Source organism: Rhinoraja longicauda, chromosome 8 (genome assembly GCF_053455715.1).
Source record: "Rhinoraja longicauda isolate Sanriku21f chromosome 8, sRhiLon1.1, whole genome shotgun sequence".
NCBI classification, from domain to species: domain Eukaryota; kingdom Metazoa; phylum Chordata; class Chondrichthyes; order Rajiformes; family Arhynchobatidae; genus Rhinoraja; species Rhinoraja longicauda.
In genome coordinates, this window is record NC_135960.1 from 43,085,198 (window position 1) to 43,110,536 (window position 25,339).

At 43.3% G+C, this 25,339-nt stretch overlaps 1 protein-coding gene across 5 annotated transcripts in view; it reads right to left on the bottom strand.

Moving 5' to 3' along the window:
• Positions 1–19,463, bottom strand: part of acadl (acyl-CoA dehydrogenase long chain) — a 31,163-nt gene extending 11,700 nt beyond the window's left edge. For 4 of the 5 annotated variants that reach the window (XR_013547549.1, XM_078403769.1, XM_078403766.1 and 1 more), the window contains exons 1-8: positions 18,746–18,826; positions 15,824–16,000; positions 15,237–15,374; positions 12,308–12,472; positions 10,516–10,582; positions 5,382–5,546; positions 2,729–2,830; positions 719–832 (exon numbers count right to left, since the gene is read on the bottom strand). Coding sequence is in view for 4 of the 5 variants with exons in the window: in XM_078403769.1 (XP_078259895.1) it covers positions 719–832; positions 2,729–2,830; positions 5,382–5,546; positions 10,516–10,582; positions 12,308–12,472; positions 15,237–15,374; positions 15,824–16,000; positions 18,746–18,783 (966 nt within the window). In the remaining variant the exon portion in view is untranslated. Of the gene's footprint in view, positions 1–718; positions 833–2,728; positions 2,831–5,381; positions 5,547–10,515; positions 10,583–12,307; positions 12,473–15,236; positions 15,375–15,823; positions 16,001–18,745; positions 18,827–19,342 lie in introns of those variants that run through there. The other variant, XM_078403767.1, reaches the window with a different exon arrangement.
• Between the last annotated feature and the right edge of the window lie 5,876 nt (positions 19,464–25,339).

Below are 25,339 nucleotides of genomic sequence, written 5' to 3' on the forward strand. Positions count from 1 at the left end.
ATGATAGTTACATGGCTGGTCCAGAGAACCAATCACTTGCTGAACAGGATTTGAAAGAACCAAAATCAAGGCATAAATAAAAGAGCAGTGAAGAAAGTTTCTTTAAATTTCTGAGAGAGGGAAGAAAGTGGATATAGATAGCAAGTAATTTTATTCATGCTCTTCACATTGAAGAGCTGATCTATTATATTTATTTTTCCCAAGGTGGAAATGTCCAACACCAGAGGACATAGCTAAAAGGTGAGAGGGGGAAAGCATAATGGAGATGTGAGGGGGAAAGTTTAATGGAGATGTGCAGGGCAAATGTTTTACACAGAGGGTTGTGGGGACCTGGAACACATTGCTTGGGATGGTGGTGGAGGTAGATACAATAGTGGCGTTTAAGAAACTTTTGGGCAGGCACAAAGAAATGCAGGGAATAAGAGGGATATCAATCATGTGCAGGCAGAAGAGACCAGTGCAGCTAGGCATCATGTTCGGCACAAACATTGTCAGCTGAACTGTTCTATGTTCTATTTACTACTTTCTTTACTTTTCATATTGATAACTGCATTAGATTTTAGTTATTTCAATGTTGTGATAGCAATCAGTATGTTATATCCTATTCATTCAGCAAAACAGTAGGCTCATACAAGCTTTTCCATTAATCTACAGGAAGAAAATAGATCTAACAGTTCTATTTTTTATTTTTTTGCAGTGCCAAAGAATGTAAACTCACCTGTAAATCAGCAATTGTTTTTCCAAAGGCCTTCCTCTGTTTCACATACTTTCTTGTTTCTTCAAACATGAATTCACAGCTGGCAAGTGCCATGTCAGCGATGAGCAATCTTTCCTTTAATCACACAGGGTCAAATGTGTTTCAAACAGCATCATTTTGTCTGTACTTTCCCACGATTATTTTTGGTATTTTAATGTAGCCCCCCCCCGGACACCAAGGCCTGACTGATGGACACTCCCTACAAGGTGGATATGGGGTGAGGGCATTTGGCAGCTGGGTGGAGATAGTCAAAGACTCGTGAAAACGAGCCTAAAAGATGTCAGATAAGCAAAGGAGTGAAATGTAAAGCAGGAGGGAGAGATCTGGGTGGAACGGGACGGGGTGGAGAAAGCGGGACAAAAGGAAATATGGGATGAGGGGATTGGAAAGGAGCATATGCACAGAAAAGGGAGCAGGGTGACGGCGTGGTGGGGCCACCTTTACATCGGCGAGAGCAGGCGTAGACTAAGCGACTGTTTCACAAACATTTGCACTCTGTCCACCAAAGCTAGCTGGAGCTCCCAGTTGGTAACCATCCTTCCCATTTTAACAAGACCATCTGTCCTTGGCCTCTTCCATTGCCAGAGTGAGGCCACTCAAAACGTGAAAAACAGCACCTCGTATACCGCTTGGGTAAGTGGAACATGCAAACTCCATACAGACAGCATCCGAGGTCAGGATCGAACCCGGTTCTCTGGCCCTGTAAGGCAACAACTCTACCACTGCACCATCCTGCTGAAGAGTGATCTTATAAAGGCATATAACATCATGAGGGAAATAGATAGGGCAAATGTACAGGGTCATTTTCCCAGGGTAAGTGAATCAAGAAGTGAAGGACCTAAGTGTACAGATTGAGAGGAAAGATTTAATATGAGCCTAACGGGCAACATTTTCACAGAGGGTGGTGGGTATATGGAATGAGCTGCCAAAAGAAATTGAGGCACATACAATAACAACATTTAATAGACATTTAGACAGGTACATGGATAGGAAGGGTTTAGAGGGATATGGCCACACACAGGTAAATGGGACTAGGTTAGGGATAGGGCATGGATGAGTTGGGCTGCAGGGCCTGTTTACTACAACTCTACTTCCCTCTCCTGAAAGTGCCATCTCCTGGTGAAGTGGCATTTACCCCAAAGTGGTAATGCATCTAGCAGGTCTTAAACAGATATGGGAAGGGAATTTTGACAAGCCTGATCCCTTTTTCTACCTGTGTTCAAGGAGCGAATGACTAAACCAAAATGGTACTTTGGCTGATTATTCCTTCCCCAACCCCAATCCAATGAACCTGGCAAAATTCTAATTTTGTATTTAACATGGACAATCAAGATCAGTAATAGTGTGATGCAGCAATACCCAGTAGACCACCCATACACATCAATGTGGTTCTGGAACTAAAGCTCATTATTTCTAGCTGGAAAAGTCTCTAGCCATTACGTGCAATGTAATAGGAAGAAACAGCAGAAGAAACTCAGGAGTTCTCAGTACAGATCACTATTCCCATACCAATTTAACATCACAAAGTCAGCTCCGCTCCTAATGCTGGTGGGCAAAGGCATAACCCAGTGCACTACTCAAGTATACATGAAGTGCAATGTTCAATCACAAAATAACACAGATTCTGAAAATTGTAATTAAAAATACTGGAAGCACTTTGTAGGTCACATTTTCCAAGTCACCTACTTGTCACCAATAGATCGCCATGGCTCTTCCTGCTGATTCCTTCCTGATCTTTCCCTAATTGCATTGTTTTGTGCTGAACCAGTGGATCACAATGAGCAAGTGATAAGGCAGCTGCATTACTCTAGGCTAGTGGTCTATATTATGGGCCTTTCAATGATTGAATTTTATGTTCCAACACATAAATGTGACAATAAGCAAAACCTGCCAATATGTACATTGGAATACTAAAAGGAGATAAATTGTCAAATCACGAGACCAGCAATAACATATGTAGTTAGATGTTACCTGTGGAAGATCATTCATTAAGTAGTAGAATCCTTTATTAGCTTTCCCTAGTAAAGCATTTGCTGGCAAGCGGACATCCTCAAAGAAGAGCTCAACTGTGTCCTAATTTAAAAAGAACAAGGACAACTTCATGACAATCAAAGCAGCACAACTTGCAGCTTCTTTACCTTTTCTATACCTCAGTGAATATCAATAAAGGTCAGTGCTGTTGGACAATATTCAACATTCACAAAGAGACAAAAATATCTGATGAAACTCCAATGGGGAAAATATTTAAGAAGAAACATTTAACAATTAGTTATTTTATTACCTAACTATAATCAAATATTTTCTGTAAAACTAATGAAAGCTGAATTATTTTAAATCAATAAAATTAAATTTAGAAAGTATCTTGCTCAGAGATTACAGTATGCCAACTGGTCTTCAATTTTACTACTTTAGAAGTTGACATCAAGGAAACATTCCAGTTTCTGGAGACAATGCAAGCAGGAGACATAAATCTGATCCTCGGCATCAAAGACCTGAATTACACTGAAATCAGGTTTCAGTGAAATCTGGATAAATGGACATTCAAAAATCAGACGCTTCAATATACAAATTAACTGCAATCACAGTTCAGGTGAACAGGCAATTCCAAAGAATTAACGATCCTTGAGATGAAATTCTTCTGCATCTGAGTCACAAATGGGTGGCCCTTTGTCCCGAGACTATGCGTCTTCAGATTCATCAACGAAGGAAATAAGCGGGCATGATTACTTGGTATCACAAAATCATGGCTACAAGGTAACCAAAGCTGGGAGCTGAATGTTCAAGGATATGGCGTTCCAGAATGATAGACAAAAAGCAGACCTCCCAACATTTGATTTTACAAATTCATAATTTTGATGTCCAAAATTCAGAATTTTACATAAAAATTCATAATATAGCACATAATGCAACTTTTCAGCAAAAAAAAGTATGCACGCAAAATGCTCATACGCGTTGCGCTTCCTGTATTGAGGTGACCAGAATGACATGCAATATTCCAAACGCAGCCTAAACAAAGTCCTAAAACTGTATAATTACTTCTTGACTCTTATACCCAACGCCCCGACCAACCAAGGCAAGCATACCAAATGCCTTCTTTAGCATTCTCTCTGCTTGTGTTGCCACTTTCAGGGAGCTATGGGCTTGTACACTAAGATCAATGCTGTTATGGTTGTTGCTATAATTGTATATTTTTCCCTTACATTCAACCTACCAAAGTGCAACATCCCACACTAGCAGATTAAACTACATATGCAATTTCTCCACCCATTTCTGTAACTGATCCCGCTGTATACTTTGACAGCATTCCACACTGTCCACATCCCCAGTAATCTTGGTGTCATCTAAAAACTTACTAACCAACCCATCTACGTTTACGTCCTAATTTATATATATGAAACAACTTGGGTCCCAAAACAGATCTCTGTGGAACTCCACTGGTCACAACAGACCTCCAGCCTGAATATTGTCCTTCCTCTACAACCCTCTATCCTCTACGAGTAAGCCAGTTCTGAATCCATATGACCAAATCACCGTTAATCCTGTGGATCTTAATCTTCTGGATCAGCCTACCATGGGAGACTTTATCAAATGCCTTACTAATATCCACACATCCAATGCCCTACCCTCGTCAATCACCTTCACCTCAAAAAAAATCGATGATGTTTGTAAAACGTGGCCTACTGGTACAAAGCCATGCTGACTGTCCCTAAATAACACATTCTCTTCCAACTGGGAATAAATCATTTCACGAACAATCGTCTCCAATAGATTTCATAAAGTTATCTGACCTATAATTATCTGTATTCTCTCAGTCCCTTCTTAAACAAAGGAACAACATTAGATACTCTCCAGTCCTTTGGGACCTTACCTGTGGCTAGAAAAGACACAAAAAATCTTTGCTAAGGCTCCTACAATCTCCTCTCAATAACATGGAATAGTCCCTATCAGGCCCTGGGGATTATCCACCTTAATACTCTTCAAGAGCCCCAACATCTCCTCCTCCTCCATCATAAACTTGCATATTAGTATTCTCCACACTGGCCTCACCATTCCTCTTGTCTTTCTCCGTGGTGAATATAAATGCAAAGCACTCATTCAGTACCTCACCTATATCCCCAGTCTCCAAGCACAAATTCTCTCCTTGATCAGTCCTACCTCCTCCCTGGTTACCTTCCTATTTTAATGTAGATACAAAAAGCTGGGATTTTCTTTTATCCAACTCGCCAAAACCATTTTGTGGGACCTTTTGCCCCTTCTCATCGCCCGCTGAGTTATTTCCTCCTTGTTTATATTCCTCAAAGGCACTGTCTGATTTCATCTTCTTAAAACTTGCGTGCACTTCCTTTTTCGTTTTGACAAAATTTACCACCTCTTTGGTCATCTAAGGTTTCATTACTTTGCCATCCTTATCCCTCCTTCTTACTGGAATATGCCGATCTGGAACTTTTATCAACTGGCCTTTAAAAGACTCCCAATCAGATATAAAGTTACCCAATAACATCTGCTCCCAATGTACCTTCTAGAGTTCTTGTTTAATAAAGCTGAAACCATATTGAAGTCGAATAAAGTTAAAGAAAACTGCCATTTTAAAAATGTTCAAAAGTTTAAATAAAGACAGACTAACCTGTGCTTTCAAACCAATTTTCTCCAGCTTCTGTCCTTTGATGAATCCCTTCACACCATTATCCACAAGAAACAGGCTTATCCCATGGGCTCGAGAATGTGCCTGAGGGTCTGTTACAGCTACAACAATGACCACATCACACATCCAGCCATTCGTTATAAAAACCTACAATAAAAGATTTGGTGTTAAATGCATATACTCTTAGAATCATACTTATTTCTCATTGTGTCAGTGTTTTGGAGGAGCCATCTCTAATTAGTATCACTCAGAGAAATTTCACCCTCCAAAACCAACAATAGAAGAGTAATTGTCAAACAGAGATACTTTTAGAAACATACTTAATTTTATACTTACTTTTAATTCCATAATTTTTTTCCTTTTCACATGCTTTCCACCAGCTATTCAGACACAGTGTTCCTGAATTCCATGCATGATACATAAAATAACATACTCAATCTCTCCTGCCTATTTGCCTAGTTATGTTAGCTCTGTAGGCACAAGGAACTGAAGATGCAGGAATCGTGCGCAGAACACAAAAGGGGACTAAAGAAGACAAGTAGATAAATGGGCATTGATGGGGAGAAATGAGCTTTGAAAGAGGAGTGAAATGTAAAGCCAGAGGGAGGGATGTGGGTGGTAGGGACGGGGAGTGACAAGGGGGGGGGGGGGAGGGGGTGAGCACCAGGGACAACTTATTTCTCATTGTGGGATATGGACCAAGCACAGGCAAGTGGGACTAGTGTAGCTGGGACATTGTTGGCAGTGTGGGAGAGTTGGGCCGAAAGGCCTGTTTCCACACTGTGTCACTCTATGACTCTACAACAGCTCCTTGTCTCCTTTTTGTTTCCTACAGTCCCCCTTTGACATCCTTTTGTCTTCTTTTCATCTTTACCCTTAGTCTGTCCATTTAGCAATCAATAACCCTCCACACCTGTATCCACCTATCACTTGCGCGGCTTTGTCCTGCCCCCACCTCTTTTCCAGGTTTCTCTCTCCTATTTCAATCAGTCTGAAGAAGGGTCCCGACCCAAAACGTCACCTATCCATGTTTTCCAGAGATGCTGCCTGACCTGCTCAGTCAATCCAGCACATTGTTTCTATGTTAACTCTGTGTTCTCTGCTGACTGATCTTTTGCCAATGAACACATCATTTTATTTTACACTGATAATCATAGTTGTGTCAAAATGTTACCTCACACCTATTTCCATGAGGCCTACTTTAGTTCGGATCCCCCATGATGGTCAAGTCACAACAGTTTTGCTCTCTGTTATTCCATCACTGATTCCCTCCCCTTCTTCATCTGATTGTCAATTTCTGTTCTTTACCATCAAATCTCATAATTTCCTGTAATTATGTGTCTCATTTTGTATTCATTCCTGTTTCCTATTTTTATTCCTTCACTTCCACATAGAACATCGAACAGCACAGCACCGGAATGGGCCCCTTTCTCCACAATATTTGTGCCGAACATGATGCCTACCTGAACTGATATCTGCCTGTACATGATCTATGTCCCTCTATTCCCTGCACTTCTATGTGCCTATCCAAAAACCTCTAAACACCACTATTACAACTGCCTCCACCACCACCCCTGACAACGCGTTCCACATCCCCACCACTCTTGTCTAAAACAAAAACTTGCCCCGCACATCGCCTTTAATCTTTCTCCCTTTCACCTTATAGCTATGCCCTCTAGTGTTGGACATTTCAAAGGTTTCAAAGATTATTGTCACATGTACAAATGAAGGTACAGTGATATGCGAATTACCATACAAAAATAAGCAACAAGGCCACAGAGGATTCCCCACATTCCTCACTGTGATGGAAGGCAAAAAAGTGCAATCTGCTTGCTCTTTGTTCTCCCGCGGTCAGGGCAGTTGAACCATCTGTCGGGGCGATCGAAGCTCCTGCAGCAGACGGTCGAAGCCCCCGCAGCTTGGAGTTCCCGAAGTGGGACTCTGACCTGAGACCGCAGGCTCCGTTAAGTCTGCAAGCACCCGCGGTTGGAGCTTCGAGGTCGACCCCTGGCAAAGGGATCGTGAGCTCCGCGATGGTAAGTCCGCAGGCGACCGCGGTCGCAAAATCGGTCTCCAGCAAAGGCCGCCAACGCGTCGACGTTAGGCCGTAATGCGGACGGAGATACAATATGGAAAAAAAAATCGCATCTCCGTCGAGGTAAAAGATTAGAAAAAGTTTCCCCCAAACCCCCCCCCCACATAAAACAAGCTAAAGAACACTAAAAACATACATTTAACACATACTATTAAAACACAAAGGAGGAAAGGACAGACAGCCATTGCTGGCGTCACCCAGTGTTGCACCCTGGGAAAAAGATTCTGACAGTCTACCCTATCTATGCCTCTCATAATTTTATATACCTATATCAAGTCTCCCCTCAACATCCGAGATTCCAGAGAAAACAATCCAAATCTATCCAACCTCTCCCTGCAGCTGCAACCCTCTGATCCAAGCAGCATTCTGGTAGGGTCTGAAGCAGGATGTCGACTCAAAACATCACCCATTCCTTCTCTCCAGGGATGCTGCCCGTCCTGCTGAGCTACTCCAGCCTTTTGTGCCTACCTTCAGCATTCTGGTAAACCTCCTCTGCACCCTCTCCAAAGCCTCCATCTTTCCTGGAATGGGATGACCAGTACTGCACGCAATACTTCAAATGCTGCCTAAACAAATTCCTATAGAGATACATAAAGATTTTCTGACTCTTATATTCAATGCCCCTAGCAATGAAGGCAAACATACCATCGGTCTTCTTAACCACCCTATCGGCTTGTGCTGCCACCTTCAGTGAGTCTATGAACAAGATCCTTCTGCACGTCACTGCTGTTAAGGGTCTTGCCATTAACTGTATACTAACTGTATATTCTCTCCTTGCATTCAACCTCCCAAAGTGCAACACCTCACACTTGCTTTGGTTAAACTCCATCTGCCATTTCTCTGCCAATTTCTGCAACTGGTGTACATTCCGCTGTATCTTCTGAGCCTTCTTCACTGTCTGCAACTCCTCCAATTTTGGTGTTATCCACAAACTTACTCATCAACCCACCTACATTTACGTCTAGATTATTTAGGGATTCAGGCATGTGGGTGAAGTAAAAAAGAGGAAAAGAACCGAGCGCTTGTGCGAGGCGTACAGCGGGGGTCAATAAATTGGAAACATTTTGAAAATTTACACCCAAAATTACCAGTTTCAAGCCTCTTTTAGTGCATTTCAAAGTAAAAACGGACAGTACAAAATAATGTGAATATATCACTGTATACTAATAACATTTTAATTATTTTATTTAATTTAGTTATATAATCTCACCCTTAAATTTAATATTTACTCATTACAGTTCTACCACTGATTTTCTGGCACTCTTGGTTCCAGAGCTTTGCTGGTTTATCCAGCAGGCCAAGGAAATCGGCAATGGGGATAGATGTGCTGGCTCCAGCTGGGCTGGAGTTCCAGAGTCCCGGCCGCAGATTGCAAATTCAACCCACCGATCAGCCGTGCAAGTCCCGATGAGGTCGAGATTGGCTGCCTTGCCCAGCCTAGGTGCTACATTTTCGAGGAGACTTCCAGGGCGTGGGGGATTTCTCGCGGAACCCCTAGCGACCTTTGGCGAAACCCTAGTGTTCATTACAAGTTTATATATCGTTTATTTTCTTTTTCCGATCCGATTTCTCCATTGGTAAACGTGATTTTGGCAAAGTGAAAAACGCGGAAATCATACAAAAAGCGCGGAAAAGGGATTTTAAAAACACAGAAATCTGCGGAAACGCTGAAAATTCACATGCCTGAGGGGTTGTTCAGGCAGTGATTGGTCAAGATTGAGGTGATCTGGGTACAGTCTAACTTTGGAATAAGAGAACAGGAGAAACTAATCTGAAGGAAACAGTGCAACACCACCTGCTCCATGTGCTTCCCAGCACAAACCAAACCTCTGCCCCTGCCAATTAACTACCTTCTTTCCCTTCCTTCTTTCACCACCCTATATTTCCTCCACCCACCCCTTAAATCCCACCATTCACCAGCCTATCACCAAGCCCTCAGTCCACTTGCTTGAATTTGTCTTTTTGGCTCATGTGAACTCAAATTCTACTGAGTTTTAATTTGAAAACTCTGCTTCTATAACTGGATAGTGTACAAAGAATAAAAGCATGTGGCTTTGCACATAACATGGACGGGCATTTAAATGTAGATGAGGAGGAATTTCTTTAGACAGAGGATGGTGACTCTTTGGAATTCATTGCTATGAATGCTGTGGAGATAAAGGCATTGGGTATTTTTAAAGCAGAGATTGATATCAAAGCAGTCATCTCTGTGTGGAGCCACTGGAGATGGGCAATGATCTTAATGAATATTTCTCCTCTGTTTTTACCATGGAGGAAGACATGAAGATCAGGGTACTTGAGGCAGTCAATGGAAGTGTCTTGTGGACAGTCAGTATTACAGTCTAGGTGGCACTGAATGTCCTGAAATGTATGAAGGTAGAACAATACCCTGGACCTGCTCAAATAAATCCAGGGACACGATGGTAAGCTGGAGAAGAAATTGCCTTGGCTGTGATATATACAAATCATCATTAAATACAAGCAAGGTGCTGGAAGAGTGGAGGGTGGCAAACATTGTGCCTCTATTTAAGAAGAGCTGTAAGGAAAAGCCTGGAAACTATAAGACAGTGAGTTTTTTGAAGGTGTAACCAAAAAGGCTGATGAGGGCAGAGCTGTAAACGTCAGTCAGTCACAATCAATAAAATTATTGAAGAGAAGAAAGAAAATGGCAGTGATAATAGAATCATTAACATACTCTCAATAGTTTAAGCATGCATTGTAAAATGGGAATGTTAGAAGAACAACTTACTTTTCTGTAGACAAATTAAAAATCACTTTCGAAGTTGGTGTTTAATGTGGATATGAAGTGATTATAATAACTTAAGTGGTCTGAAAGAGTCCGAAATATCAGCAAATTCATTGATTGTTAAACATCAGATCTTTTTTTGTGGCAGCACTGCTCATCAACACCTGAAGTGCAAAATGTGTGTACCGCTGCACTTCATCATTATCAAGCATAAAGTAAAAACCCATTGTATTATTTCTGCGTGTACTAAAAAAAAAACAATGATTTTTCCTTACTTTGCTGCCATTGAGGACCCAGTCACCATCAACCTTTTTAGCATGTGTTCGTATTCCTTGTAAATCACTGAAAAGAGTCCAGTTTTAAAGTTAAGGAACCATGTTGTGGGGAGCCTTGTCTCTTATTTCTAAAATGCTCGTATTTGTTAGGCAAGTTACAGGTAGAAGAGTATTATTTCATTTGGTGTTTTGGGAGCAGAAATCAGAGTTAGCTCATATTTCTCTCTGGGTGCAAGGAAATCACTGTAGATATCCACCCAACATTAAATTTATTTGAAGGACCTAATCCCACCCCTCCCCTTGCAACTTAAAACATGTTTAACAGATCAGATCAAAGTTCTGCAGTTTGCTCAGTCATGAATAGTGACGAATAATTAAATAATAATGGGAGGAGATGAAATATCACAAAAGAAAAACAAGCATCTCCAAACAGATCAGCTGTAATTCACCCTCTCTCCTTCAGCCCACCTCCACGTGTCACTCTCTGTGGGTCTCTAGCCCTACCAAAGGACTCCATTTGTTCTCACCACAATCCACCCATTCCCCCCCCCCCCAACATTGGGAACATGTTTCCTGCCTCTAACGTGTCCAACCCCTTAATAATCTTATACGTTTCGATAAGATCTCCTCTGATCCTTCTAAATTCCAGTGTATACAAGCCTAGTCGCTCCAGTCTTTCAACATACGACAGTCCTGCCATTCCGGGAATTAACCTAGTAAACCTACGCTGCACGCCCTCAATAGCAAGAATATCCTTCCTCAAATTTGGAGACCAAAACTGCACACAGTACTCCAGGTGCGGTCTCACTAGGACCCTGTACAACTGCCGAAGGACCTCTTTGCTCCTATACTCAACTCCTCTTGTTATGAAGGCCAACATTCCATTGGCTTTCTTCACTGCCTGCTGTACCTGCATGCTTCCTTTCAGTGACTGATGCACTAGGACACCCAGATCTCGTTGTACGTTCCCTTTTCCTAACTTGACACCATTCAGATAATACTCTGCCTTCCTATTCTTACCACCAAAGTGGATAACCTCACATTTATCCACATTAAACTGCATCTGCCATGCATCCGCCCACTCACACAACCTGTCCAAGTCACCCTGCAACCTCATAGCATCTTCCTCACAGTTGACACTACCACCCAGCTTTGTATCATCTGCAAATTTGCTAATGGCTTTGTATCATCTGCAAATTTGCTAATGACTTTGTATCATCTGCAAATTTGCTAATGTTAGACTGCAACTATGGTATCTCCTCACCGACTTTGAAAGCTCAATTTAGACAGATCAATTTGAACCCAAAGTAACATGTGACCAGATTGGCACATGCAGCATACAGATGACCATTGGAGGTCTGCCCAGAACACACACACGTATCAAGCTGTAACTGAACAGCAGCGTTGAGTTTCCCGAATGGAAAATGGAACTTCAACTTTTACCAACAGTTGCAAAGTTGAAGGGAATCAGACCAGGGTTGTTCCAAGAAGTCCATGTTAGGTTGGCTGTCATTAGTCGATGAGCCTTCTCCTAACCTCAGTTCACCAATTCCTGTGGTTAAATGTGTTGCACCTGAAAATGGATCATCTGTTCTGGGAGGGGTATTAGGGAGTAGGGATCATTACCTCCGTGAAAGTCAGCTTCTTTACAAGAAATCAGAAAGGAGCAGTATTTATTATGAGGAAGAAGCATATCTAATGACTGAGGGATAAAGATTATTTATTTCATTTTGGATTAGTCTATAATGTACTTAACATCAGAAAAACTAACAGCTAATTTTAAATTGCTTACCTCCCGGCACCAGATTCCGTCATTGCAATGGCACCAATACATTTTCCAGAAACCATCTGAGGAATATAGTGTTCAATTTGATCTTTAGAACCATAATTAGTAATATAGGGCATGACAATGTCTGAATGCAAGCTGAAACCAGGTCCACTGCAGTTTGCATACATCCTAGAAATTAATATAGTAATCAGTCACAGAGTCACTGGCAGCATCCAAACTGACCCTTCAGCCCACTGAATCCACACCAACCATTAGGCACCCCATTCTAGTCTTGTGCAACTGTAATGATGTTGAAACTCCTGTACTCAATACGCTGACTGATCAAGGCCAATGTATCAAAAGCCTTCTTTACTATCTACTTGTGACGCCACTTTCCATTAACTATATACCTGCACTCCTAAATCAATCTGCTCTGCAATACTTCCCACGGCCCTACCATTCACTACCATTCACTGGGAAGGTCATGTTCCGGTTTGACTTCCCAAAATGTAAAACCTTGCGCTTATCTGCATTAAACTCCATTATCCATTTCTCATCCCACTTGCCCACTCAGTATTTAATTGTGAGTGCAAACATAATATTAAAATCTTTCCTTCAACTCCCCCTCCCCCCCTCCCTCACCTGTTGTTTAGTTTAGTTTAGAGATATAGAGTGGAAACAGGCCCTTACTTCCATAACAACTTACGTCCATAACACAAATTGGATATAATTGGTAAATCAGGCTAAATTTGTAATATTATGTGGGCCAAATTGGTTATTACCCAATTTCAATTTGAAACTAGATAACCACTTAAATGTCATTTTGGAAATTGACAAGAGAAAAATATCTAGGAAAGAACTACAGATGCTGGTTTCCTCTACACCTCCATCCCCCACCAGGAAGGTCTTAAAGCCCTTCGTTTCTTCCTCGACCGCAGAACCAGCCAATTTCCATCTACTAATACACTCCGCCTAGCAGAGCTGGTCCTTACTGTCAACAACTTCTCCTTTGACTCCTCCCACTTCCTCCAAATCCAAGGCGTAGCTATGGGCACTCGCATGGGCCCTAGCTATGCCTGTCTCCTTGTAGGGTACGTCGAACAATCACTGGTCCTGGCATACACTGGCCCGAACCCCGGAACTCTACCTCCTCTACATTGACAGCTGCATCAGTGTTGCCTCCTGCACCCATGCAGAACTCACTGACTTCATCGACCTCACGACTAATTTCCATCCTGCACTCAAATTCACTTGGACCAACTCCGACATCTCCCTACCGTTTCTTGATCTCACCGTCTCCTTCACAAGAGAAGGCTATTGACCGACATCTACTACAAACCTACTGACTCCCATAGCTATCTAGACTACACTTCTTCCCAATCTGCTTCCTGTAAAGACTCTAATTTCTACTCCCAATTCCTCTGTCTACGCCGCATCTGCACCCAGGACGAGGTGTTCCATACCAGATCATCGGAAATGTCTTCATTCTTTAGGAAACAGGAGTTCCCCTCTTCCATTATAGATGAGGCTATCACTGGGGTCTCCACGATATCCCGCAGTTCCGCTCTTGCTCCCCCTTCCCCCCATTCGCAACAAGGACAGAGTCCCACTTGTCCTCACCTTCCACCCCATCGGCCGTCGGATACAGCATATAATCCTCCAACACTTTTGCCACCTCCAACTACTGGCCACATCTTCCTATCTCCACCCCTTTCTGCTTTCTGCAGAGACCGTTCCTTCAGCAACTCCCTGGTCAACTCGACCCTTCCCACCCAAACCACCCCCTCCCCAGGTACTTTCCCCTGCAACTGCAGGAGATCCAACACCAGTCTCTTTACCTCCTCCCTCGACTCCATCAAAGGACCAACAGTCTTTTCAGGTGAGGCAGAGGTTCACTTGCACCTCCTCCAACCTCATCTACTGTATCCACTGTTGCAGGTGTCAACTTCTGTAAATCGGTGAGACCAAGCGCAGGCTCGGCGATTGTTTCGCTGAACACCTCTGCTCAGTCCGCCTTAACCTACCTGATCTCCCGGTTGCTCAGCTCTTTAACTCCCCCTCCCATTTCCAATCTGTCCTTTCTGGCCTGGGCCTTCTCCATTGTCAGAGTGAGGCCCAGCGCAAATTGGAGGAACAGCACCTCATATTTCGCTTGGGTAGCTTACACTCCAGCAGTATGAACATTGACATCTCTAACTTCAAATAGCCATTGCTTTCCCTCTCTCTCCATCCCCTCCCCCTTCCCAGTTCTCCCACCAGTCTTACTGTCTCCGACTACATTCTATCTCTGTCCCGCCCACTCCTCTTATATCAGTCTGAAGAAAGGTCTCGGCACAAAACATCACCCATTCCTTCTCTCCGGAGATGCTGCCTGTCCTGCTGAGTTACTCCTACATTTTGTGTCTAGCTTAAAAAAAAATCTATCTTGGGAAAAAGAAATCAATGTTGGAAGAAAAATCTCTTTTCATCTAACCTCCCCGCAGTAATCAAACACCATTGTCTCATAAGAGGCCTCTGGTTTCACTGGGGGACACCATTGCAATTGACATGTAATCGTTTTGATTTTTACTGCTGCAATTGATACTCAATCAAGCAATATAAAATACAGCCTTTAGCATTTTTAACTTGTAGTAACAAAAGTAAACTCACTATTTTTTTTTAAACTTAATTTTAAAATCCTGCAGGGAAAAATTATTCTGTTATAGTAAGTCCAAAGCTCTCTAGCCCCTAAACCCCATTTTCCAATTGACACAATTGTTTTATTACATGATAGACTATAACGCAAGGTTTCTTAGGAAAACAATTATGGTGTTATAGCAGAACAACTCTTGTCTAATTTGTCACACTATTTTACAAATGTTTTAGATCAATGAAGACAGTAGAAAACATTTCTGTATTTTCACCCATTATTGCATGTAAAACTTCTCAGCAATGCCACATTTAATGTACTTACTGTTCCTCCCAAATGATAGCGGCAGAAAGCACATCACCACCTGGCCCACCATGCTCTTCTGGTGTATTGACTCCCAAAAGACCCTGCTGTGCAGCTTTTTCCCAAACTTCTCGACTGACTTGACCATCTTTTTCCCACCTGAAACAATAGAAACTGTTCACCAAGGCATCTGATTCCTCATGAGAGAAGCAAATCTCTGTGATGCTAATGTTACATTCAGCTGACAGCGAACAGCTCCAACAATACTGCACATTACTGGGTGCATGCTGCCACTAATAATGCATACAGCTGGCAGTGAAGCGCCAACAGTGAAGCGCCAACAGTACCTCACACAGCTGGCAATGGGAAGTTAGTGCAGAACAACCATGAATCTCACACAGCTGCCTGTCAAAAAGCGTCAATATCACATGCAGCAGGCATTGAACAGCCATCAGTCTCACACACGGCTGGCTTTGACCAATGATCAACATTGCAAACATCTGGCAGTAACACACAAAAATATTATACCATCAATTATTAAATGTCCTGGAGAAAATAACAAACTATTTCTTCTTAGTATTTTACTTAATATTGAGAAGGCCACCTACTGTGCATGATATGGAATGACCTCTGCCTCAAAGAATTTCCTCACGCTTTGTCTGAATATATCATGTTCTTCAGAAAATATCCGTCGAGTGCCAATGTCCATTAGATTCTTTGCAGAGGAAGTTTCTGGACGAGAAACCTTGTGGGTTTCATAACTTTGTGTTATTGTACTATATAATCTAAAAAAAGAAATTTGTATTAAACATTTATACGCCAAAATTAAAGTTATGACTTACAAAAACCTTTTCATAAAATAGTGTTTACTAACATTTCTCTGTACCTGAACATAGAACTAGTGTATGGGTGATCGGTGTTTGGTGTGGATTCATTGGGCCAAAGTGCCTGGTTCCATGCTGTATCTCTCAACTCTGTATCTCTCAACTGTATATCTCTCAACTCTAAGACAGGGTTGAAACAAGGGCAGACCTAGCAACTCAGCATTCTAGGTTAATGTTACAGGCACTGGAGCAAGTAAGAATCTCATTGTTCCGATCCTGGTGTATATGACTCTCACTAAACACTTGCTCTCTCACGCTCTCTCACCTTCTCCATAATTAACTGGGATCACTTCATGTGAAAGGATGAGTTGAGGTGGAATTTTTAATGTGTGTCCAAAAGAGCTTTTTGAACTGGTGTGCAGAAAATCCTCACAAAGGGAAATATCAGACCTAATCTTAGAGATTGACAGTCATGTGGTTGAAATGTCATTGGGTGCATTTTTATGGAAAAAGTGGCCAAAGTTTAAGTGTCAGAGTAGTTCTCAACCCTAGTACCTTGCAAGAATACGTTCTCAGTCCTTTACTATACTCCCTATACCAGCGTTTCTCAACCGGGGTTCCCAGGAACCCTAGGATTCCGTGAGAGGTCGCTAGGGGTTCTGAGAGAAATAGTGATAAATAGGTTAATCATATGTAAATGCATTTTTGAGTAATTTTTGTGTTTAATTTCATATTTGTAATTTTATTATACATGTACAGCATATTCTTGGAAAACTTATGGGTATTATAATAAAGTCAACCTGTTATATCATTTAAAAGTATAATAATCATAGGGAATATATTTAGCAACATCTATACGGCGCAAGTGCAAAACAGCCTTTAGTGGTCAGTGGACAGGAGCTGTACGTGACAGATCTGTGTATCATCAAGTGACTCACTCGAGTACAGATGCATGCACGGTCTCCATCAGTCCTGTCTGTGCTTCCTGACGTGTAGGTACAGTCCCGCATTCACCCAAGTTATTTTGTAATTTTTGCCTATCATTTTAGGTATGTTATATGAATTAAAAAAATTTAAGTATGTTTATTTTTGTTAGTTTATGAAAAGTTTGTGTGTGTTGTTCGCCTTATGAACTTTAAGTTTATGAAAGAGAAAGAAAGAGGTTAATAAAGATATATAATCATTTTTATGTAGGGGTTCCCTGAGACATGAAAATTATTTCAAGGGTTCCACAAGGGTAAAAAGGTTGAGAATATACACTCACAACTGTGCGGCCAAATTTGGCACAAACTCCATTTACAAATTTGGTTTCACGACAACAATGTCAACAAGGCAAAGGAGCTAGTTATAAATTTCGGGAAGCATGGTGGAGTATATGCCCGCATCAGCATCAATGTTGCCAATGTGGAGATGGTTGAGAGCTTCAAGTTCCTTGGCATTAATATTACTAGCAATCGTGTCGTGGACTAACCACATTGATGTGACAGCCAAGAGGACAGACCAATGTCTCTACTTCTGCAGGAGTCTGAGGAAATCCACCATGTCTTCAATGACTCAAACAAACTTTGACAGATACACCATAGAAGGTATACTTGCATCACAGCTTGGTTTGGGAACAGTTATCCCCAAGTCTGTTAGATACTGCAGAGTTATAGATGTAGCCCAGTACATCACACTGACCGGACTCCCCACCATTGACTCAATTTACACTTCACTCTATCTCGGAAAAACACCCAACATTATCAAAGACTTGCCCCACCTTGGTCATTCCTTCTCCCCGCACCCATCGGGTAAAAGATACTTATGAACAGTCTTTCCATAGCTAGGGTACTGTCTAATTCACTTAGAGTCATAGTGACAGAGTCATAGAGTAATAAAGTGTGGAAACAGGCCCTTTGGCCCAACTTGCCCAAACTGGCCAACATATCCCAGCTACAGTAGTCCCACCTGCTTGCACTTGGTCCATATCCCTCCAAACATGACCTAGCCATGTACCTGTCTGTTTCTTCAACGTTGGGATAGTCCCAGCCTCAACTACCTCATCTGGCAGCTTATTCCATACACCCACCACCCTTTGTGTGAAAAAGTTACCCCTCAGTCTACCATATTGCAGAGTTTGTCTATGGAACTGATGTGCTACAATGCCGAAAACAGTGTTCAGCATTCCGTATCTTGAAAAAGGTTATTTACAATTGAAATAGGGGACTTTCGGTGGTGAGTTTTGCTCACACCCTCCTCGCTCACACCCCACTGCTCACACCCTCCTCGCTCACACCCTCCTCGCTCACACCCTCCTTGCTCCACCCACTGCTCACACCCTCCTCGCTCACACCCACTGCTCACACCCTCCTCGCTCACACCCTCCTCGCTCACACCCTCCTTGCTCCACCCACTGCTCACACCCTCCTTGCTCCACCCACTGCTCACACCCTCCTTGCTCCACCCACTGCTCACACCCTCCTCGCTCACACCCTCCTCGCTCACACCCTCCTCGCTCACACCCTCCTCGCTCCACTCACTGCTCACACCCTCCTCGCTCACACCCTCCTCGCTCCACTCACTGCTCACACCCTCCACGCTCACACCCTCCTCGCTCACACCCTCCTCGCTCCACCCACTGCTCACACCCTCCTCGCTCACACCCGCCTCGCTCACACCCACTGCTCACAAGCGCCGTTGGCCGGGCCGCCCTTCCTTGCCGCTCACCTGCGAGCTGCCCGCCAGCCGGGCCGCAACGCCGCCATCTCTCCGCCCGCCCGCCCGCCCGCCCGCCCGGAGCAGGAGGCCGATGCGGTGACAGCGAGGGTCACGGGATCCGCTCCCAGACACAGGGGCGGGTCAACCGCCCCCCCACACGGTGCGGCGCTCCCTCACTCCGCCCCCCCCCCCCCCCACGGCGCTCCCTCACTCCCCCCCCCACGGCGCTCCCTCACTCCCCCCCCCACGGCGCTCCCTCACTCCCCCCCCCACGGCGCTCCCTCACTCCGCCCCCCCCCCCACGGCGCTCCCTCACTCCCCCCCCCCACGGCGCTCCCTCACTCCCCCCCCCCACACGGTGCGGCGCTCCCTCACTCCGCCCCCCCCCCCCCACGGCGCTCCCTCACTCCCCCCCCACACGGTGCGGCGCTCCCTCACTCCGCCCCCCCCCCCACACGGTGCGGCGCTCCCTCACTCCGCCCCCCCCCACGGCGCTCCCTCACTCCCCCCCCCCACGGTGCGGCGCTCCCTCACTCCGCCCCCCCCCCCACGGCGCGGCGCTCCCTCACTCCGCCCCCCCCCCCCCACGGCGCGGCGCTCCCTCACTCTGCGAGATATTGCTGTGTGTGTGGCATTCTTTGCCACGTCTCCGTGCTTATTGCTGCTCCTCTGTAATTTGTTGTTCAGTGTTGGATCAGCCGGCACAGACAGTGGAGATGTGCCTCTCAGCGCTAAAGTCATGGGTTCAATCCTGACTGTGGCCTTTATACATTCTCCTGCATGGATTTCACGAGGGGTCTCTAAACTCTGCGACAGCAAGGGTGACATATTTCAGCTGGAAAGAAAACAGAGAAGATTTACAAAGATGTTGCCAGGGCCTGAGCAGTTGGGCAGGCGAGGACTATATGCCGAGGACCACAGGAGGATGAGAGCTGATCTTATAAGGCGCTTGCACGGCGGCGAGGTCACGACACTTGACCCGTAATGTTATAAGGTCATAAGTGATAGAAGCAGAATTAGGCCATTCGGCCCATCAAGTCTACTCCACCATTCAATCATGGCTGATCTATCTTTCCCTCCTAACCCCATTCTCCTGCTTTCTCTCCATAACCCGTTGCCACGCAACGCCTTCTGGAGGACAAGCGGTGTACAGGAGGCAAGCACGAGTGTGTTGATTACTATGGCGGCCAGCACAGGGGGGACCGTCTTCAGTCCCAGCAGCCGTTGAATTGTCGCCGGTTTTTGCCAGAATTCTGCCAGAGACCCTGAAGCCAAAATCGCCACTAAACTTGCAACACCTCAGTCCCAATGAAAAATCTTTATGAATGGCAGCACATAATTACAGTGCTTAATCACATCAGGCTGTTTAACTGCATCCCAATAAACTGAGTCTCGCCGCAAACCTCACGCTACATACCACAACATGCCTGTTGAACCATGTCAACCTCACCACTCCAATATAATCCACACGATTTCCTCATTTTTGTAGAAGACACGTTTCTGCAACTATTCAAAATGTTGGTCATTGTCCAAGAGACATTAGACAGGGCTGTAAACATGTAAAATTGAAATGTATATTCTGGAAAATAATAATATGTCCTGAAAGCCTAAGCACCCCCTCCCTTTCAAATATGACAGGAATCTAGAGTACATTGGCTGAAGGGTGGAGGCAGAGACTAATAGTATTTAAGAAGTATCTGGATGAACATTTGAATTGCCAAGGCTTAAAAGACTATAAATGAAGTACTGTATCTGAGATTAATATTGCTAGGTTGTTGATGATCGGCAGGACATGATGGGCCAAAAGGCCTGTTTGGTGCTATATTCCTCTATGATTCTATGAAATGCTGCTTGACAGCTGAGTGTTCTCACTATTCTTTATTTTTTGTTTCAAATTCTGTTTTTCTTCTTTTTCCTTTTGTAAATTAAGGCCTAAACACCTTGACATACAGCATTTTAATTTTCTATGTTTTATGCATCAGCACTCGTAACTCTTTACAGTGATATTTAGTAGAATGTTAAAAAAATTCGAAGATAAATGTGTTTTTGTTTTAATTCTTTGTATCAAAGTAAATAATTCTTCTCATAGCTGAAAATAGACAGGATATATTCCTCAATATTTCTCTCCTTGTGAAGCAGACCTTTTTTAATTTCATTTTTCTATTTTGTTTCCACCTTTCTGGAAATGACTTATGGTTCTCTCTGCTCTGGTTCTGAGCTCTGGTATTTTCTCCATAACCCCAGCAACTTCTTTCCAACATTCTTCCTCCCTTTACTCATTGATTGGGTGGACTAATTTGTCCTTGTGTTATTTTGTGCCATTTGTCATAGCGTTCTTTGGGACCTCTTTCTATGGTGAAGATGATATTTAAGTTTAAGATGCTCTTTTGATGACAGATGATAAGCCAGATACCAGCTGCAGAACTCACAAATCACTGTTCCTTGGGGCTTGTAATAACAAGGAACTACAGATGCTGGTTTATACCAGAGAAAGACACGTGTGCCAGAATAATCCAGCAGGTCAGGTAGCATCCCTGAAGAACGTGGATAGGCGGCGTTTTGGGTTGGAACCCTTCTTCAGACTGATCTGAAGAAGGGTCCCGACTCAAAATATCACCTGTCCATGTTCTTTCGGGTTGCTGCCTGACCTGCTGAGTTATTCCAGCACTTTGTGTCTTTCCTTAGGGCTTAATGAAAAAGAGCTTACTTATATTTTGCAGTTCCTTTTTCTTGCTTTGGTACACAGGAGACCAATTGTGCCTCTGGTTAGATTTCAAAAGATATTCCTGCAAAGCCTTTAAGGTTATGGATACCAGTGTTGGAGGGATTTAAATCAGCTCACATAAATGCTGGAATTGGAAGACAATGGAGACAGGGAGTGTAGCCAGGCTGGATGAAGTTAGGGAGAAAAGGATGGCCAAGTGTTTGGCCTCATAAAATAATATAGCGGAATCACAGAGGGGGAGTAGTAAGAGAGGATGTTGCTGAACTCTCGTCGGAGAGAGGAAGAGAACTTCTTCAAAGTATACATACCTTGAGATTTTGCAGTGGAACGACAAAATGTGCAGGAAAGAAGTGCAGATGCTGGTTTAAATCGAAGGTAGACAAAATGCTGGAGTAACTCAGCGGGACAGGAAGCATCTCTGGAGAGAAGGAACGGATGACATATTGGGTCTGAAGAAGGGTCTCGACCTGCACAAAAACTTACCATTTTGACGGTATTTTCCAGGTAGGAACTTATGTGTTGCGTGTGTGATGAGTGTATGCCTGAGGCTTGCTTGTCCTCCAGTACGCTTGAGCGACTCCGTGCGTCACACCATTTGACCTACCGTGCAAGCGCCCTATAGAGGTGTCTAAGATCATAAGGGGAAAAGATAGGGTGAATGCATGGAATCTCTTACCCAGAGGGAATCAAGAACCAGATTACATCATTTTAAGATGAGAGAGGAAAAATTTCATAAGAACCCGAGGGGCAAAGTTTTCACCCCAGAGGGTGGTGGGTATATGGAAAGAGCTTCCAGAGGAAATAGTTGAGGCAGGTGCTAAACATCTTTTAAAAGTCATTTGGACAGGTATAAGGAAAGGTTTAGAGGCATATGGGCCAAATGCAAGCAGGTGGGACTAGTGAAGATGGGGCATGAGCAAGTTGGGATGAAGGGCTTGTTTCTGTGCTGCATGACTCTTATGTTTGGGTACAACAATACTTTTTAATGTAGTTTAGTTTATGATGTCCAAAATTTTGAAAATTATAAGGAAGATGAGTTGCTTATATTCTGTTTAACCCAAGAGCTTACATACTAGGGGAAATGGCCAACATAGGGAATTTAAGGATGTTAATGAGGTAATAAATTGATTTATTGTAGTGTTTAGATTCCAGAGCACAGCTAGTTTAGTTAAAATAAACATTTGTGGTTGGAAACTAAGCCGAGGATAATAAAACTGATCAGGAAGTGTTGATTTTTATTGCTCCTATTATATAAATGGGAGAGTGATTTCTAAATAGCAAGAAACATGAGGTTAAATTTAACTGGGAAAAGACAAAGATGAAAGGTTAGAGAGACATTAACCAATGATGAATTATTTCAAAATGTTGAATCCGCATGAAATCATTGCATTGTGACAATATAATAATGCTGTTGGTGCTGTGAATCTTTGAAACATTTTGGGTTCTCTCAGAGTGTTTTCCCAGTGTATACAGTCAAGGCCTTGAATAAAAGGCACGGGTGTTGCGGTAGAGCTACTGCCTTAAAGCACCAGAGAATCGGGTTCGATCTCGACTATGGGTGCTGTCTGTACAGAGTTTGTACGTTCTCCCCGTGACTGCGTGGGTTTTCTCTGGGGTATTTGGTTTCCTCCCACACTCCAAAGATGTACAGGTTTGTAGGTTAATTGGCTTGATATAAGTGTAAATTGTCCCTAGTGTGTGTAGGATGGTGTTAATGTGCTGGGATCACTGGTCAGTACGGACTCGGTGGGCCGAAGGGCCTGTTTCCGCGTTGTATCTCTAAACTAAACAAAACTTGAGTGGCACAACGGTAGAGTTGCTGCCTGACAGCGCCAAAGATCCGGGTTCAATCCTGACCATGGGTGCTTTCTGTATGGAGGTTATACATTATCCCTGCAGCAGGAGCTGAATTATATTTTGTAAGTGTCCCTTGCGTACACTGCAGATTAAAGCAACTTTCTATTTCATCATATTTTGTGTATGTAAAATATCTCAGTTCAGCATTATGTGTCTTTAGAGTGCAGTAGTGGGGTGAGGGTGATCATCTCAGTTCCCACCCTCCAAAGAGCATCCACATTATTCTGTTCTGTCATCTCTACTCTAATTGCCATAACTAGTTGATATATGCACAGGTATGCTATTGGAAGAGCTTAAGAGCTAATGACAAAATACTTGCATTTGAATTTTACAATATTTGGTGAAAACAGGCCCTGATTGATATTTAAATAATTGTGCTTAGTCTTCTTATTAAAAAACTATATTGAAGTTAATGTGTACATTTTTAAACATTATGATGTAATTTTTATGGTGTAGTTTGGTTTAGTTTAGTTTAGTTTAGGTTAATTTAGTTTATTGTCTCGTGTACCAAGGTAACTCTTTTTGTTGCGTCCTATCCAATCAGCGGAAAGATTATGCTTACGAATCAAGCCGGCCACTGTGTACAGATACAGGTTAAAGGGAATACCGTTTAGTACAAGATAAAGTCCAATTAAAGAAAGTCCAAGGGTCTCCAATGAGGTAGATGGTAGGTCAAGACCACTCTCTAATTAGTGATAGGATGGTTCAGTTGCCTAGTGTCTTTCTAGGTGTTGTTTAGTATGATTTTATCATTCCCCTCCATTTGCAGCACAGTATGTGCCCAGGTTGTGTAACTAACCAGCCAGCGAGCCAACAAAACTCTACTCAGGGTGCACTATGCAAAACTATTATTTCCTTAAGGTTGACAGCTCCATTGTGTAAGTCTGCAATTGTGCAAAAAGCTTAAAAGGAAACCAGACATATTCCTACTCAACTATGTCAATGAACTTAATTTAAAAGCATTAAACAGAAATAGGTTGGTTTGGCCGTGTTGTGCTGAAGGGCCTGTTTCCATGTTTTATAGCTCTGTGACTCTATGACAATGGAGGATAGTCAATATATTTAATGTCAGGAAGCTCTGTGAATTGGGGAGAAACCTGCATCTCGTGCTGTGCCCTGCACCTCTGCCCTTGTCCCTCATGGTGCTAAAGGTAACGGGTTTGGGAAGTGCTGTTGCTTGAGTAATTTGATGCATTTTGTGAAGTATGCACACAGGGTGGTGGTAGAGGTACCAATCAAATGTGGTGGATCGTATTAAGTTTTTTGAGTGTTATTCAAGCTGCAGTCATTACACTCGTGACTTGTGGCTTATGGATAGTGGAAAGGCCTTAGGGTGTCAGGTGAGTCTTTTCCCGCAGGATACCCAACCTCTGACATGCTCTGGTAGCACATGCTCATTGTGCTTCTTTGATCTGGCATAGCAGAGCAGCAGGAGGTCTTCACTGCAACAGCGTCCTCTCACAAGAGGGTTGATTTCTCGAGGCAAATCATCTCATCCCTGGGCCATTTCTGCATGTTTCTCGTGGCTGTTCTCAGACCACAAGCAAGGAATTAATGATCTTCCCCCAAATAGTAATACATGTGGGTTTTACTGATGAGTGCAGTATTCAGTTCCATCTCCATAGCAAATGAAGCCAAGATGTAGCAGCATCTGAATAACATTCGGATCATTAAGTAGCAGGTAATATTCACCTCAGGACAGTGTCCGAATGCAACAGGAGGAACTGAAACCACCTCTCCTTTCCATCTCAAAGGCATTACTATTACCAAATTCACAGGTTTGAAACTGACTATGGGTGCTGTCTGGACAGAGTTTATACGATCTCCCTGTGATCGAGTGGGTTTTCTCCGGGTGCTCCGATTTCCTCCCACATTCTAAATACGTGCAGGTTTGTAGCTTAATTGACTTCTGTAAATTGTTCCTAGTGTGTAGAATAGAACTAGTGTACAGGTGATTGTTGGTTAGTGTGGACTTGCTGGGCCAAAGGCCCCTTTTCCCTTTTTCTCCCAACAGTATCCTG